The sequence below is a fragment of the Vipera ursinii genome, assembly GCF_947247035.1.
Source record: "Vipera ursinii genome assembly, chromosome: 14".
Lineage (NCBI taxonomy): Eukaryota > Metazoa > Chordata > Lepidosauria > Squamata > Viperidae > Vipera > Vipera ursinii.
In genome coordinates, this window is record NC_139527.1 from 10,541,981 (window position 1) to 10,560,208 (window position 18,228).

An 18,228-nucleotide genomic window follows, 5' to 3' on the forward strand; every position below is an offset into this window, starting at 1 on the left:
CCCGCCCAGGTCCTTCCTTCCCTTTTTTGGCCTGCCTGACTCGGGACGTCCCGTCAGTTTGTCCCCGCTGGACTCCAATTCCCATGACGCCCAGCCTCGGGAGCAATGGGAGCTGGGGTCCGGCAGGGCCCGCGGGAGGCGGCGCTTTCCTCCTTGCCTTTGAGTCCCGCGAGCCGGAGGCGCTGGGAGCGAAGGACGCGGGGGACGCGCTGCCGGAGAGCCGCTCCCCCGCCGCGTCGGCCTCCTGCTCGGGCACCGGCGAGAGCGGCGGCCTGGGCATCGGCGCGGCTGGGCTCGGTCGGCCCTGCTGCCATGGCAACGGCGTCGCCGCGCAGGGGACGGAGGCGGCCGGCTAGCGGAAGGGGCGGGCGCATCCGGAAAGCGCGCGTGGCCATTGGAGGAGGGAGGAGAGCCGCCATCTATCGAACTCGCGCGCGCGTTGCCTGGCGACCCATCTGGCGGGCCTTCTGCTGCGTCGCGTAGGCCCCGAGCTGAGGGATCCTTCTGGCTGGCCGCAAACCGGGCAAGCAGCGGCCTGGCGGAGCCCCGTCATCCCGGATCGAAGGGATGCTTTTTCGCGGTCTCCCGGGCAGACATTGCGAGCTCCGAGGAGGAGCGGGCGCGAAGCTAAAAACCTCGCCGGGCCTCGCTGCTGCTGCAGCCACCAGCCGCTTCCAGGCGCAAGAGGGCCCGGCGTCCTTCAAGACAAACCGAGGGGGGCACAAGAACCCTGCGCGGCGCCGCCCGAAGAGCCCGGGCTGCGTGGCCTTTCCTGGGGTTTGAAGCCCCGGGTGAGCTTGCCGGGCGCCGCCTCCGGCCGAAGGGGCCAGACAGGCACGAGGGGGTGAGCTTCGTCTTGCCATCCGGCCCGCAGACTCTCCAGCCCTGCACGAAGCCGGCTGAGAAGCAAACTGCTCCTTGCTTCAACTTGTGCTGCAAAAAACCCCCCCAAAAAAGCTGACCCTAGAATTGTGCAGGAGAAACCTTATTAGTTATTATTTTATCAATAGCTTCATTAGCTGACACTTTGGGGGTGGGGGGGAAGTGCAAAGAAGAGCAACTAAGATGATCCAAGACCTGGAGACTAAAAAGATACAAAGAACGGCTGCAGGACTTGGGTTTGGCTAGTCTAAAGAAAAGAAGGGGGGACATGATAGCAGTGATCCAGTATCTGAGAGGTTGCCACAAAGATGAATAAAATAAACTTGTTTTCCAAAGCACTAGAAGGCAAGACATGAAACGATGGAAACTAATCAAGGAGAGAAGCAACCTGGAACTAAGGAGAAACTTCCTGACACACCGAGAACAGTTAATCAGTGGAATAGCTTGCCTTCATTCTTGGAGGCCTTTAAGAAGAGATTGGACAGCCACTTGTTTGAAATGGTATAGGTCAGGGGTCAGCAACCTGAAACAGTGAAAGAGCCACTCGGAACCGGTTCCCTCACAAAAGGGAAAACGGAGCCGCAAAAAATGTGTGCACATGCGCGTACATGCACACATGCGCAGAACAGGGTTTGACTGAAGAGTGGAGCCAAGGCGAGATATGCACCTACCCTGCATATTTGAATTGATTGGTTGAACTTTTTTAGTCCCACTTTTTTTTTTTTTAGACTGCACATGGCAGAGGACTGGGAGCCGCAGGAGACGGCTGAAAGAGCTGCATGCTGCTCCGGAGCCGTGGGTTGCAGACCTGTGGTATAGGTCTCCTGCTTGAGGAGGGGGCTGAACTAGAAGATCTCCAAAGTCACTTCCAGCTCTGTTCTGATTCTGACTCTAAACAGCGTGCAAAAACGCTGACAAAGAGCTGGAGATGTTAGATCAGGACACTGGTAGCTCTTTTAACATAATCCTGCACTACTACTGAGTTCTGACAGCATGCTAAACTAGAAAACAACAGAAAAAAGGAGGGGGTCTGCACTTTGGCATGTTATGTAGAGCAGGGGTCCCCAACCTGTGAGACAGCCCACTACCAGGCTGTGGGCTATTGGCCACCGGGTCGCGTGAGTGGCTGGCTGGTACACGTGTGCGCATAGCCCCACTCAGACGTGCGACGCTGCCAGTGTTCGCAGCCCCACTTGCATGAGCGTCAGCACGAGCATCCCAGGCGTTCCCCATTCGTGTGAGCATTGCCACAAATGGCATTTGTAGCCCCATGCGTGCAAGCGCTCACAGCCCCACATGCATTCACCCTGCCCAAATAAAACCATGCCTTCCCCCTCCCCAACCCCTGCTCTGGGCCGCCAACCCTGAAACCCTGAAAGTCTGGGTTGCCATAATGTGAATTATCACTAAATGGCAGCAGAGGATATTGCTGCCATCTAGTGGTGGTTCACATTTTGCAATCCAGATCTAGTATAGGTAATCCCTGAGTTATGAGTGTCCACTTAACGCTCCATCTAAGTTATGCAATAAATACCCCCTAGTGCTTACGAGCAAGTCCCAAAATTACGAATATTGCAGCACCACGGCAGTCGTTCACCCTTCTGTGTGACCACAGAGGCTCTGCAACATTCACCCTAGTTATTCCCTCCCTCCCCACCCCCGCCCGGGTCTCCCTCTCATCCTGCGGAGATTGAGTTCCTTCACTTTCTTGGCTGCTCCAAGCCTTTGGTGCGTTCGCAGAGAATGGAGGCCTAAAGTAATGCGAGATCAGTGGGGCTACTGATTTCACGTAATCTATGCAACAGAAAACAGAACCAAAGCCAGGGGACGTTTCCATGTGTTTCTGGAGGCTGGATCTGGGTGCCAGAGGCCTTCTCCAGGCTGCTACCACTCAGATCTGAGGCTGAGGGATGCTTCTGCGGCCCTCCGGCAGCCTGTTTCTGGGCGGCAGCAGCCAGGAGAAGGCCTCCGGCGCCCGGATTGGGCCACCGGAGAACGAGCAAGGGAGTGATCTCGTTCGAGGAACGAGATTCACTCCCACGGGTTTTCGAGTTACGAGTGGAATGGGCAGGCTCCATTGCACTTGTAACTCGAGGACTATCTGTACCTAATACAGGTAATCTCCCAGGTAAGAACATGCATTCACAAGTATGATTTAGCCCAAAGTGTACTTATGCTAGGAATTCAAAATTGCAACCAAGAAGAGGTTGCCATCATGTGATCTGGATTCAGTCACTCCTGCAGTGATGGCTATCCTATTCAACCAGAAGAGGTTTTCATTTTGCACACATTTCATTTTACATCATGCTTATCCATGGTTAACTTAATGTTAGTTTAGGGAATTATTCAAATTAATCTTCATTTATACTACATACTGAAACATCAGCTAAGCGCGCTAGGCTTAAATGTAGTTGTTTACTATATCCACTTTTTGGTATAACTATTCTTGAAAAGAATGTGAGGGTGTTGGAAATTCTCTTGAGTTAGCAGTCAGATTCTGGTGATATTGCCACTTCCTTCTGAGTTATTGTTTTGTATGTTTTAATTGCGTTTAGAGGATTTTATGCAAAGTTTCTGTTTTATTAATTGACTTTCAACAGTATAGCACGAAGGCAATTTTATAAAAGATGAATGTGGTTTTCCCATTTGAGTGCAACATGGGAACCCCACCATGGAGCAGAAATTACAGGATTTTACTGACATTCCACTCTCGTCTCATCTCTGGGACATCCCAGAAATTTTGAGCTAAATGTGAGCCAAGATCTACTCCATGGCTCTGTCTTGTGAGCAGTGTATCACCAAAAAAAAACCCCAATTAAAAGCATGTATTGTGAAACTTGGAGGAAAATTTTGTCTTTGTATAAAGTTTTTTATTATTATTTTTTAACCTCTACATACATATGTTAGTTTTTCAAACAGCGTGCGATCTGGATTCATAAAATGCTAATACATAATCAAGTCCTATTCTTTGGTTCTCTCTTCTAGCCATTTGTAGAATAAATTCCAGCTTTGGTAATATTCTGTTTCTTTATCTTTCAGCCTCATAGTTAATCTGTCCATCTCTGCACATTCCAGTATCTTTTTTATTATCTCTTCTTCTGACAGTATTTGTTCATTTTTCCAACATTGCGCATAACTTATTCTTGCTGCGGTTACAATATGTAAAACCAAGTATAAATTTTGCTTATTAATCTTTTCTGGTACTATACCTAATAAAAAAATTTCAGGATTAAATACTACATGTTCTCCTAATATTTTTTCTAGCCAAGCATGTATTTTTTTCCAATAGGCCTTTACCTTGTCACATGTCCACCAGGTATGATAGTATGTACCTAAGTTATGTTTACATTTCCAACATTTACCTGATACATTTTTAAACATTTTTGCTAGTCTATCTGGAGGTAAGTAAGTGCCATCTATAAAACATTTTTTACAAATTTTCTTTATACGCAGTTGACATTGTCAATTTATGATTTCTCTCCCACAATTTTTGCCATTTTCTAATTCTATATTATAACCAAAGTTTTCCACCCACCTTTTGTCCCTTTAATTTGTTCACTTTCCATCTCTAAAGTTAACAAAAAATTATACAATTTCTTAATTAATTTCTCATGTTTTTCTGCCGTGTGCCACAATGATGCCGTTTTCTCTCCTAGCCCTTAATTTTTCCTCCCTTGCTCCAAAACAGGCTGAAGGTGGCCTCCAAGCATGATATCTGCCTAAGCTTTGTTCTCTTATTAGGGCTTGGGGATAGGCCAGGGACTTGAGGCAGCAGACATCGTGCTGAAATGAGGGAGAGGTCTCTGCTGATTGAAACTGTCCTAAAGAGCCCCCATAATGAGACAGGAAGTTTCCCTCCTCACGTAGGCATTCAGCCTTGCTATCCATCGTCCGAGAACATCCAGGCTGCCATATGGGGGTCACAGGGACACCCTTCTGGGGGTTGTGTGTGTAACCTGCCACTCCACAGGCTGCTAGTCTTTCACACACACGCCCCAGCACACCAGTCTCCCTTCTGGTCTTTTGTGGCCCTACACCTCAGCTCAGCCCATAATTCTTTCAAATGTGTGGTAATCTGAAAATATTAAATGCAGGGTCCAGAGCCAGGCAGCCCCAGGCACAACCTCCTCAGAGGGGGCACCCTATAGTTGGGAGAAGAACCCCTTGCCCCATTGCCCTTTCTCAGATCCTGGAAAATCACTGATATTTAGAGCAAGTGAAAACAAGACAGGAAGGTCAAAGCCACCAGGAATTTAAAGTGAGCTTTTGAGAACTCTCAAGATCCAGGAACTATCCTTGACGCCTTTGGAAAAATGGGAAGTTGAGAGAAGCCCCAAATATTGGACTTGCAGGAATGAAAAACTAGCAGAACCAAAACTTAACAGACTGGACCAGAAAAAGAACCTGAGAGAAACCGACGTCACCAGAGCACCCCTGGTCCAAAGTCAATTTTAATTTTGGCAGGATCTCCTCCTTTAAGGAAGTAGAGGGTTAGTGCTGCTGCATTGAAACTGGGGCAGGTTCAGGGCTGACGGTTTCCCCCACAGAGCTCCTGGTGCCGGACTCTGCCCGGCCGCCCTTCAAACTGCATCAGGTAGAACTGCCTGGCCAGGTGCTTGGCTATTCCTTTGAGGGCGAAGGAAGCGGCCACGATCTCCGAGGTCAGGAAGCAGAGGAGGAGCCCGTGCACCGCCATTTCCAGAGGCATCCGGATCACCTGCTGGTCCGTCAGGATGAACAGCAAGACAGGCATCTCGATTACGACAGACAGGAGGAGGAATCCAGCCAGCTCTGGAACCTGTGGGAGCCAATGGAAAAGGGGGGATGGTTCCATGCAGTGCTTACCTTTCAGAGACTCACCTGGCCCATAAATTCATCCTGAATATCAGCCGAATCTCAGAAGTCTCTGGGCACCTTGGAAACCAGAGCTGCTCCTCTTAATGTTCTTCTCTGCCTCAATATTTCAGATTAATTGAACATATTTTGAAAACTCACCAGATATTTGCACCTGCTCAAGTGTATCCACAAAGAGGGTCAGATGCCAGCCTTGCCCGGACAATTGAAGCTCCATCCCTTTTTGGCCTGTGCAGCTGCCCCATACGAGATCCCTGCAGCCACTTCTCTTTCAGGGCTGCAGCTGCGGGTACCCCAGACTCTCTGACTTCAGTGGAAGATATTTAGCAATAATGTCTAAATCCTTCTACAGCTGAATGAATAGATTAGCGCCTTGCATCTCGACATTCAAGGCTTGCGAGCTCTCCTATAGCGAGCCAGCCAGAATGTCACAGTCAAGAGGCACCTGCTCTCTCCAGGGAGAGCAAAATGGAGACGCAAACAGCAAATTGGAATCGCAGGAAACGTCCACTGTGGAAAGTGCAGGGCTTTTTTTCTCATAGAACCGTCAGAACGGAGTTCCGGCACCTTTTTTGGATGGAACCTTGTAGCGTAGGTAAGGCAGGTTGTATGACATGTGTGAGTTCCGGCACCTTTTTCTTTCTTTTACAAAAAAAGCACTGGGAATGTGGCATCAGTTTCAACAAGTATAAATGAGTCAAAACCCCAATGGAGAAATATCCGCTCCCTCCTCGCCTGTCATTAGCCTGCAGAAGAAGGAGAGTCATTTTGTCTAGGGAGGTGCACTTGCTCTGCTCCCCTTAGCAACGAAGGCCTCGTCACTGTTCGCTGCTTTCCCACAAGGCTGGGTGTCCCTTCCATTTCCTTTTACCTGCTCTGGAACTGGTCAAAAAGATGCTCTTTTTTATGTGCCATAAATCAGGGGTTCCCAGCCCCCGGTCCATGGACTGGTACCGGGCCACAGCACGCCAGCAACCGGTCTGCACAAACAAGCAAAGCCCTATCCACGGGATGCAGGCAACACACAAAACCACGCGCTCTCTGGTCCGCGGAAAAACCTTTCTCCACGGAACCGGTTCCTGGTGCCCCGAAAGTTGGGGACCTTTGCCATAAGAGGAAGGCATGGTTGTGGGCACCATCTTGCCTTTCCTCCCCCCACCCCTACCCCAGGATCCATAACATCTCATGAGAAAATGTATGGGTCGTATCAGCCCTGAGAATCTTGTTTTTTAAAAAGAAAGCTAAGCACAGCAGCTGGTTCTCCCATCATTTCTTACCTTTTCTTGCAAATTTCCAACATATCCAAGGAAGAGGCGGGCGGATTCCGCTCCAACAATTGTCAGGTACGCACCAACCAGCAAGCACTGGTAGTAGAGGGGTAGCAAGCTAAACTGCGGGGGCATAAAAAGAGATGGGGGTGTCTGCCAAGGGGCTCATCCTGTTATGCTCCTCCAGTCCCTCTTCAGAGTCTCTTGTCCATAAGGGAAGTCCTGCTTGAGATGTCACTGGGTGGGACCCTCCCTGCCAGAAAAGGGGAGCAGCCCCACACAATTGGTGCACCCCCACTCCAATGCCTGCACCTCAGAGGGAGGCTGGGAAAGACTCCACTTTAGAGCTCCAGGATCCTCTGACCGCAATTCAACAGCAAACCAGAGTAGACTCATTGGCTGCATTCACACAACAGGCTTGATTCATCCTGCTGGCGCTTCCCTCCTTTCTGGTCCTGTAATAATGAACGCTTCCTTTATTATATCGGGAGCAGCCATCCTTTCTGGACTGGCCACCTCTTAAAATATTTTATCTTTACATTCCAGATAAAGTAGGATATGGGACAGTACCTACAATATGGGTTGTAGGTAAATCTGGCTTCCTCTGGATCTAATTTGAGCCCTCAGTTCGTCCCCTCGTCCAGCACAGAGGGAGGCTTGAAGATAAGCTGGCACCCTTCAGCCTCCTGCTGACTCTTGCCTGCTTATATGGGACCAGGACTTTTCTCTTGACCCGCATAAAAAGTGTAGTGAGAACACGAGGCTTTTGAGGGACCCAAAGCTTTCAGTATGATGGCTTCGCGGGCTCATGATTTATGATGCAGTTCAATTACGGATAGGGAACTGGAGGCTAGACCATATGATGAACTGAGGGAAGTAGGTAAGTCCAGTCTAACAAAGAGAAAGACTAGGGATGACAGGATAGCAGTCTTCCAATATCTCAGGGGCTTCCACAAAGAAGAGGAGGGGGTCAAATTATTCTCCAAAGGCCCAGAAGGCAGGACAAGAAGCAATGGATGAAAACTAACCAAGGAGAGAAGCAACTTACAACTTCCTAACAGTGAGAACAATCAACCGGTGGAACAGCTTGCTTTCTGAAATTGTGGATGTTCCATCACTAGAGGCTATTACGAAGAGACCGGATCCTGCCCCTTGTCCTACTCCACCTCCGGGAGACCTCCAACTATAAGCCCTGTGTCAGGTCCCAAAATCCTTATTGTCTTCCTTGCATGTATACTCTTGTGCTTTTGGGGGGGGACCTGCCATTCTGCTGGGGGGAGGGGGGATATTTGCTTTCGCTTGGGATAACTTTCGCTTTCTGCTTTTCTTTTCCCACCTCTATCCACTTGAGAGAAGGGATGCGGTGGCTCAGTGGGTTAGGACACTGAGCTTGTCGATCAGAAGGTCGGCAGTTTGGTGGATCAAATCCCAAGTGCCGCGTAACAGAGTGAGCGCCTGTTACTCGTCCCAGCTTCTGCCCACCTAGCAGTTCAAAAGCGCGTAAAAATGCAAGTAGAAAAATAGGGAACACTACGGTGGGAAGGTAACAGCGTTCCGTGCTAGTCATGCCGGCCACATGACCACAGAGACGTCCTCGGACAAGCGCTGGCTCTTCGGCTTTGAAACGGAGATGAGCACCGCCCCCTAGAATCGGAAACGACTAGCACGCATGTGCGGGGGAACATTTACCTTTTTATCCACTTGAGAAAGGAATGTGTCTCCCTTATCAGGGAGACGGTTAAAGAGAAACGAAACTGGAGAAGACCTGGAGATACCCGCCAAGGGTGCCAGCTACCCGCACATCCTGCCACCTGTGCATTGGCTGGATTTCAGATGGACATTATGACTTTCATGGGAGGAGGAAGATTGCTGGTTTAATTATACCGTTTCAGCGGGATTTCCCCCAGATCTCACCTTGCCTTCCCTACTGTCACTGACCCCTAATAAAAGTTCCCTTTTGAGACGATGCCTGTTTCAAAGAGTTCTGCTTCCTTGGGTGGTTAGCTGAGGTGGCTCCTTGCAGCCAGTGGTGGGATTCAAATATGTGAACAACAGGTTCTCTGTGCGGATGCCACTTCCGGAAGCCCATTCTGGGCCTGGGCAACAAAAAATTAGCTACCGGTTCTGCCAAAGTGGTGCAAACGGGCTGAATCCCACCACTGCTTACACCAGGGGTCTCCAAACTTGGCAACTTTAAGACTTGTGGACTTCAGCTCCCAGAAGGGCTGGCTGAGGAATTCTGGGAGTTGAAGTCCACAAGTCTTAAAGTGGCCAAGTTTGAAGACCCATGGCTTACACCCTGCTTGCAAGTGCCAGTTGTAGTATGGATTGGAAAACCTCCCTCCCACCATGCCACGCAGGAGAGGGCGGTTACCCTGGGCAGCCCACCCAGGGGCACTTTACCTTCAGCTCCAGCATAATCGCCTCCGACAGGCACCAGAAGGGGAGGAAGAAGACATTGAAGTAGAGCAGCATCTGAAGGGGCAGACTGGAGAGCATTCTGTGGCCTTTGGGGGAGAGAAAAACCATGGGGGGGGGCGAAAAATGGCATTGCCTTTGGTTTTGTCACAGATCTTCAAATCCTAGAATCCAGGAGCAGAAGAAGCCTTTTGCTTTCAGGTGTAACCCCAGGTTCAGGATAGGGATCTGAATCAAAGCCCCCCACCCCCCACCCACCCAGGAAAGAGCATCTCTTTGGGTCCTGAGCCACCGACAAGCTGCTTGGCACGTTTTCCCTGATGTTCTGCCATTTCGGGGCACAATATAATCTCAAATTCTATAAAATCCATAGGTGGGGTTGACTACAGTGTGGGAAGTCAGCCCCCCCCCCCCAGAGAAGGAAATATTAATAGGGCAGAATATTATATTTCCTCAAAGCATCTTAAAGAGGCAGAAAAGCATGCCCAGTTTTCTTAATAGCCCCAAATCTCCTTTCCCCAAGCAGAAACCAGTTCTGTAGAAATGCAGATGTAATAATCCATTCAGGAAGGTTGGAGGCCCCCAGCAAGAAGATTAAGAAGACGAAGACACCTAAAATCTACATACCCCACCCAAACTCTAGGACAGCACATATTAGGATTAACCCACAGATGCCAAAGGGCACACCCAGACTCAGGTCAAAAGTACATGACACAAGAAATACAAAGCCTCAAACAGGAACAGGAAACAACCTCAAGAGCCCAGAGGGTATAAAAACCCACTCCCTACTTGTGCTCACTCTCTTTTCTTCCAGAGCCATCTTCCTGTCTGGCTCTCTTCTTCAATAAACTGGCGGGATCTACACAAGGCAAGTGTCCCAGGTGGGTTTCCCTCTTAGGACCCACATTTGCCATTATTTCCACGCCAAAAAAGCAGAAGGCTCCCCTTCACATCCCTTCGATCCAGATTCACCACCACTGACCAGGAGGCCTTGGGGGACCGCAGCTCAGCTACCTTTTGACTGGCAAATAAGGGCACCCCCAACTCATCAAATGGTGACTGGTGAGAAGAGCTGGAATTTGAAGTGCAAAATCTTCACTGAATGATGATTTGCCATTATACACCTTTTTCTGTGGATCCTAACTTGACCAGAAAATAGCATTCTACTCCCTCCCTCTGATTGGGAGTAGAACATAGAAATGGTTGCTCCAGAATGTCAAAGCATTAAAAAAGATACCAAGACGCTGGCATGATTCAGTTTAGCTGCTGCAAATGCCACCAGTTTTCTAAGAGTCACATGACGTAACGGGGTTTTGGAGGAGCCAAACAATTTCCTGAACCAAATTCTCCAAACTTCCAAGGCCTCTGAACTCAAGTGACTTTCCTTAACTGTTTGCTTAGGCATTTGAGAAGTGGGCTCATGAGTGTGTTTTTAAACAGGGACTCGAAAGCACGTAAAAATGCAAGTAGAAAAATAGGGACCACTCCGGTGGGAAGGTAACATGTTCCGTGCGCCTTTGGCGTCTAGTCATGCCGGCCACATGACCAAGGAGACGTCCTCGGACAAGCGGTGGCTCTTCGGCTTTGAAACGGAGATGAGCACCGGCCCCTAGAGTCGGAAACGACTAGCACGCATGTGCAGGGGAACCTTTACCTTTACTTTTAGGAAGTAACTAACCACAAAACCTGACTAGTGCCAGCCTCCATTTTATTATCCTGCTTATCTCACCATAAGCAAAAAAAAAATCTAACCCATGTTATGATTGACACAACCTTGCAACTGAACCTGTGCCATTTTTAACGTGCATTGCAAATAAAAAGGGGCGGGACTTTGATCATATGGTCGTGGACACCATCTTGACTTTTTTGCCCTCGTCTCCCTGCTGGGAATCAAATCAAATGCTGCCTTCAGGTCTGTAAAGGGCTTCCTCAGCAAACCGATTGGGTTTAAACTGCTGATTTCTTAGATTGCCCAGGTTGTTAAGGGGGGAAATGGGAGGAGGGAACATTTGAACATCACCTGAGCTCCTGAAGAGGTAAGAGGTAGTAAATTCAGCCAATGCCTAAATCTCATGGAAGAGGGAGAGCTGCATTGCAGCCTGATGGGCCCTGAAGTGAAGAGCCCATCTGAGTAAGCAGGTTAGTCAAGTTCCATGCCCATAATCCACAATCCTCTTCAATAATTCTGCTGGAACTAAGTCCCCCCAGGAGCCTTGCAGAGGAGGCCAACTAGCAACTAAAGAGTTCAAAAATAACAGCTCATGGTAGCACCTGACCCTGTTCTATTTGGCCTCAAGCCATACCTTGTCTTTTCAAGATATGCAAGGTGAGGCATCTAAAAAATGAAGGGCCCAGTTGTGGCCACCATCTTGACTTTTTTCACCCACTCACCGTTGTGGGTCTGTCCCTGCTCCAGATGTGGTCCCGTCCTCTTTCTTCCCACAGCCAGGCCAGGCAAGTATGAAACCTCACTCAGCTCGGTAAGCTCTACACCCATTTGAGGAAGGAGTCTTTTGTGGCAGCCTGGAGTAAATACAGGTAGTCCTCAACGTACGACCGCAATGGACCCTAAAATGTTTATCGCTAAGCGAGACACTTGTTGAATGAGTTTTGTCCCCATTTTACTCTCTTTTCTGCCTCGGATAAGTGAATCCCTGCAGTTGATAAGTTAGGGACCTGGTTGTTAAGTGAATCTGGCTTCCGCATTGACTTTGCTTGTCGGAAGGTCGCAAAAGGGGAATCACGTGATCCCGGCACATCGCAAGCATCATGAGTTGGTTGTCAGGCATCTGAATGTTGATCACGCGATCACAGGGATGCTGCAATGGTCATGTGAATTTACATGAGTCTCATGTAAAGAGTCTCTTTACATGAGGGGTCCTTGGTGCCCTCTGAGCCTTGCCTGTTTTCTTGCAGACCTTTCATTACCCTAACTAGGTAACGTCACCAGAGCACTGATGACGTTACCTAGTTTGGTAATGAAAGGTCTGCAAGAAAACAGGCAAGGCTCAGAGAGCACCAAGGACCCCTCATTTCAACCCTGAGCTACAAATATTCTCCTTCATTGGTCGCTTCACATGATTAGAAGTGCTTCTTTCTAGGATTCTCCCCTCCTGGGCTGAGCTGGCACTGAATCATAAGCGGGTAACTGAGTCTCTTTCTGTTGCTTAGTTCCTTTGCCAGCCTGCCCGCAATCTCTGAGAGGAGGGACATTCTGGATTTGGATGCTCTTGAGGCTCTACAGCAGGGGTGAGGAACCTTATTTATTTTATTTTATTTTATTTTAATTCCATTTATATCTCGCCCTTCTCCGAAGACTCAGGGTGGCTTACAAGCTTAGCAGTAGCCATTCTTATGTATATGCCTGCTTATTATGGCTTTCACACACACACCCAAGCGGCATTATTACAAAGTCAGCTTATTGCCCCCAACAATCTGGGTCCTCATTTTACCTACCTCGGAAGGATGGAAGGCTGAGTCAACCTTGAGCCTGGTGGGACACGAACCTGCACTCATTGCAGGCAGCTGGTGTTACTTAAGGAGGCATTAGCTTGGGGGACTCAACTCAACCTTGGGGGACTCAACTCAGCCATGCTGGCTGGGGAATTCTGGCAGCTAAAGTCCACCAGTCATAAAAGGAAGTCCCCACCCCTGCTCGATAGCCTTGAAACCCCCCCCCCAAAAAAAAACCATCCAGCCTTTTGGATGTTGCAGCCCTCCTTGCAATGTGGGTGGGTGGGTGGGGGTCTGAAACCCTTCTGTGCTGTATGGCAGCCCACCCCCACCCTCGACCCCAGGTACCTAGCTGGTAGACTTCAGCCATGCTGCTGTCCTAGGTCTGGCCGTTGCTGGAGAGAGAAAGAGAGAGTGACACCCAAAGTCACCAAGCCTTCCAGAGATCCAGAAAGAATCTGCAGCCCTCACAACCCAGGAGCGTAGTCTCTCCCCTCCCCCAGCCCCAGCTGGATCACATGAGACGTGACGGTAGAAGTGCTTAATCACATTTTCAGACCAGGCTGTCCCGACTGTCCTTCAGGTCTAGGTTAATCTGGTGGTGCTCAAAATAGGACGAGAATGCGACAATACCTGGCCTGTGACATTGCCAGATAAGAAAGCACCCACTCTATCTGTTCCCATTGTAACCCTTCCCTTAGAGCAGGGGTCCCCAACCCCTGGTCCCTGGACCGGTACCGGGCTACAGCATGCCAGCAACTGGGCCGCACAAACAAGCAAAGCCCATCCGCAGGATGCAGGCAGCACACAAAACCAAGAGAGAACTTTTATAAAATGTTTTATAGGTGGCATTTAGATCCTAAAAAACTAGCAAGTATGTATCCGAACTGCCAGCCTAAATGTTGGAGGTGTGGTGGTGAAGATGCAACGTACTTTCATGTATGGTGGACCTGTAAAAAGGTTAAAGCATTTTGGATTAAAATTTGGTGGAATATGCAGAAGATATTTAAGAAAAGGATAAAGTTTTGTCCGCAATTGTTTTTACTGGGCATTACTACTGACACTACTGTTGTGGACAGTAAGTTGATGTTGAATTTAATTACAGCAGCAAGACTTTTAGTAGGTCAATATTGGAAGAAGGAAGAACTGCCGACTATAGAAGAATGGACTTTAAAAGTTTCCAACCTGGCGGAAATGGCAAAGATCTCAGCGTATTTGAAAGACCATTCGCAACAGAGATATATTGTGGAGTGGAAAAAATGGATTGATTACATCCAGAATAAATATGGGACTAAAAAGTTTCATTTAGCATTTGAATAAGTATTGATGTGATATTTATATTGCTTGTAGTTATTTTATAAGAGTTAAAGTGCGACAGATTTAATAGTTTATTGTTGTTTGCATATGGTAGATTATGATTGTTTCTACTATTATACCTTGTATTTAGCTCTGGGAAGTCGGGGAGGGGGGAGGGGGAGGGTGGGAGGTGTTGGGGAGGGTTGGGAAGAGGGGAGGGGGTTGGGAGGGGTTTTGTTTTGTTTTGTTAAAATAAAATGTACTGTAAAACTTTTCAATAATTAAAAAAAAACCATGCACCCTCCGGTCCGCGGAAAAACCTCTCTCCACGAAACCTGGTGCCCCAAAGGTTGGGGACCTCTGACTTAGCACACTGAAAAGTGGTGCTAACGACCTTCAGTCTAGGCCAGGGGTCTCCAGGCTTGGCGACTGGGGGACCTCAGCTCCCAGAATTCCCCAGCCAGTGCTTGCAGCGCTGTGATGTGCAAAAGGGCTTCCCAGCATCCCGCTTGTTCTGTCCTTGGCAGTGAAGCTACAATATTTAATGTGGCTGCAGGAATTGCTGCATTTCCATGCCTGCCGTCAGTCTTTTGTTAGCAGCCTTGCTTCTGCGGCTCCTCTTAAAAACACATCGTGCTTTCCAGCGTTGAAAGAGAAACCTTTTGGCCCCCAGCAGAGTTCAGGTTAAGATGAGGGTTGGAGACCTTCCAGGCGGAGAGCCACCAGGATGGCTCCCAGTTACTCAGCGGTTTGAAGGCTTGATGTCGCTGGCAATTTATGCAGGAAACGCCATCAGGGTGGTGGCCAGGTTTACACTAAGTTTCCAAAAGGCCGGTGTTCTGCCTCTGTTTTACGCGCAGGTGCTGGTCATGGGCTGACCATGACACTGATTTACGGTCACCATATGAAAAATGTTTGTAAAATTTTGCATACCATGCACATGTATGAGAAGCCCTCGTTTCTGTGGGTTCCCCCCCTAATGTTTTCTTTTCTCTGTTCTGTTTAGTAAAATTAAAAAAGGCAAAGACGTTTTTAAAAAGACAAGACCCCCATTGCCAAGGGGTCCTCCTGCAGCTGCTCCACCTCGAGTTCAGCAGCGCCACCCCAAGGGGCCCTGGAGGCTGGTGCCCGATGTCCGGAAGGGGAGGGAGGGGAGGGGGAAAGAGGCTGCAGCCATCGGATGGGCACCTCTTGCTTGCACCAGTATCTCCATTACCTCCTCCTTCTGCCATTGGGGGCTGAACTGGAGGACCCACAAGAAGCCAGAAGCAAGGAGGAAGAGACTGGAACATTTGGACTACATCTCCCATTTCCCAACCTAACACATTTTCAGCCAGGAATGCAAGATATGATGGAAGTTGTAGTCCAACAGGAGTGGAAGACGCCTCCCTCCCTCCCTCCCCCTCCCCCTTCCCCCCTATTTCTGGAGGCTGAGCCTTGGCCCAGGGCTGAGCTCCACAGAGCAGGCAGGCACCTGCCTAATGCCCAGGTGAGTGCGGCTGGCCTGCAGGTGCTTCCTCTCTCCCTCCCCTTCTTACCCCTTTTAGGCCACGGGGCCTGCCATGTTCCTTCCACCAAGAGAGAAGCAGTGGAGGCTAACTTAACATAGATGCATGGCATATATTTGGTTTATTAAGAACATTTTTAAAAAGTGTGGAGAATGTGAAAGCAGGGAGAGACCACGTCAGGGCCAGCCCAACCACCCTCTTACTTGCGCGCCTGGGGGTGGGAGCCCCGGGGGGGAGGCAAGGGGTATACAGGGAGTTCTCAAATTATGACCACAATTGGGACCAAAAGTTCAACTGAGTCACATCCAATTTTATGACCATTTTGCCACAGTCGTTAAGTGAATTAGTTTAGTTTAGTTTTATTAAATTTTTATACCGCCCTTCTCCCGAAGGACTCATGGTCATTAAGCGAAACTGATTTCCCCCATTGACTTTGCTTGATGAAACTCGGCTGGGAATGTTGCAAATGGTGGCCACATGAGCCGGGGATGCCGTAACCATCGAAGATACATGCCGGTTGCTAAGTATCCGATGTTGAATCCGTGACCGTGGGAAGGCCACAATGGGACTTCTTGTGGTTTATTTTCTTCAGGGCCGTCACTAAATAAATGGTTGTAAGTTGGGGATTTACTGTAGCATAAAAAGTAGAGCTAGTGGCCCCAGTGGTGCAATCCAAGCTCTGCGCATCCCACTGAAAACCCAGCCAGAGCTTCAACTGCACCGTGACAATTTCATTAGTGTGAGCAGGAGCAGGATGACTCAGTTTCCCCCGGGTGGATTTATGAATCAGTCGCACTGGGAGGAAAAAGGAAAATATTTTCTGCCTGGCATTGGTTTTGGCCTTTCCAGACCAAGAGGTTGCATTCTGACCTGGGGGCAGGAACAGAACAAAAACGAAGCTTGGTTTAATTAAAAGGCCAATGTACTTTTAATTAACAGCCAAGATGATCCTTCTCTAGTTATCCAGTAAAAAACCACCCTGAGTGGAGAGTGGAATTCCACGCTGCTTCAGCATCCCTACACAGGAAACTTGGTCCCAAATCTAAAGTGCGCTGCCAAGAAAAATAAAGGGGGTGGGTGGGGGGGGTGGGAGGGGAGATGGAAGCAGGGAAGAAGCTGCAGGTTCCAGTCATCCCACTAGATCAGGGGTGGTTCAGCCTCAGAGGAGCAAGGAACGGAAGCTGCTCAGGCCACGTTGTGGTTTCCCAGCTCTCCACGTTGTGGTTTCCTTCTACTGCCATCCACATGGCGCAAGAAGACATTTTGGCACATGGCACTGCGGGAGAAGCGGGCAAGGGCTTGCTTTGGGAGAGGGGAAGGGTGGCGCCAGGCAGCATCCAGAGGAAGCCGTGCCCTGTCCCCAAGCAGCCTCGGCAGCCGACTCTTTGGGCCTTGTGCCGGCCTGCAAAAGATGCCCGCCACGTGCATTTCCCTTCCCTCTCCAGCCCGGCAGTTCCAAGGACCCCCCTTTCTTCAGCTCCACCTGAGAGCCGCTACAACCGTCTCACAGCAGCTCTAGTGCGAGTCCACCTCCGATGTGTTCCGGGGAAATCCTTGAGATGAGGGAAAGAGCCAGGAGAAGAGCCACTGGTGTGTGTGTGTGTGTGTGTGTGTGTGTGAGGCTCGCCAAGCCTGGAGGGAGGTGGCTTTGCAGAGGTAAATTTTAATTTAATTTAATTTTTAATTTATTAATATTTCTATACCGCCCTTCTCCCAAAGGACTCAGGGCGGTGTACAGGGCAAGAATAAAACACAGAGTTACAAAAATTAAAAGGTAATTAAATACATGCCCATAAAAACAGTTAGTACATTGATAAAAACCCCAATAAAATAATAATAAAAACCCCACCAATCCCCCCTCAGGCCAGGCCGGCTTGTTCGAAGAGGTAAAGAGCCAGGAGAGGTAAAGAGCCAGGAGAAGAGCCACTGGTGTGTGTGTGTGTGTGTGTGTGTGTGTGTGTGAGGCTCGCCAAGCCTGGAGGGAGGTGGCTTTGCAGAGGTCCGGAAAAGGGAACCAGACATGGGATTCCCAGTGTTTAGGAGCCTTTCCCCGTCAGCCAGGACATGTCTCCAGTTCTGCAGAAAAGACAAAATGGCAGCTGGGTTAGGGCAGCCTCCCTGAAGGCCAGCAGGAAACAATGCTGGCTGAGAGGCCTGACCATGGGTGCAGCCCAACCAGCCAGTAGCTCAGCCAAAGCCTTCCTCACTTTGGGCCATGTTTGCTCCCTGGCCCCGCTGAAGACCCGTCAGGCAATCCGGGAAATTCTTGGGCAGGAAGGGAGGGGCACAGGAGGAGGGCTGCACAGGAATGACGGGCATGGCCAAAAGACGGAATCTGTTTTCACTCTTCATCTGATCAGCAGCCGGCCCCCAGGAACCGAAGGCAGCAGAGGTGCGTTTTGTCCTCCGGTCTCTCTCCAGTGCAGCCAAAATGGAATGACTGGCCCCAAACTAGAACGAGCTTTCGTGGCGAAGAGAGAAACCTTATGACAAACTTTCAGGTTTCTGTGATTAATTCGGCATCAATCAAGAGCATAACTTCTACAAGA

At 49.3% G+C, this 18,228-nt stretch overlaps 2 protein-coding genes across 3 annotated transcripts in view; both read right to left on the reverse strand.

The window, feature by feature from the left end:
• Positions 1-5,404: 5,404 nt before the first annotated feature.
• Positions 5,405-13,245, reverse strand: LOC310646752 (transmembrane protein 17B-like; the record flags this gene model as incomplete). The annotated part of the gene is made up of 5 exons (XM_083373417.1): positions 5,405-5,680; positions 7,014-7,127; positions 9,408-9,511; positions 11,814-11,945; positions 13,224-13,245. 5 exons carry the CDS (start codon positions 13,243-13,245, stop codon positions 5,405-5,407), a joined length of 648 nt encoding a protein of 215 aa, XP_083229543.1.
• A 4,399-nt stretch (positions 13,246-17,644) lies between these two features.
• The window catches only part of AIFM3 (AIF family member 3), a gene marked incomplete at its 5' end in the record, with an annotated part of 52,827 nt that continues 52,243 nt past the window's right edge, over positions 17,645-18,228 (reverse strand). For both annotated transcript variants that reach the window (XM_083373260.1, XM_083373259.1), the window contains one exon: positions 17,645-17,755. In XM_083373260.1, coding sequence (XP_083229386.1) covers positions 17,716-17,755 — 40 coding nt within the window. In that variant the 3' untranslated portion in view covers positions 17,645-17,715. The remainder of the gene's footprint in view (positions 17,756-18,228) is intronic.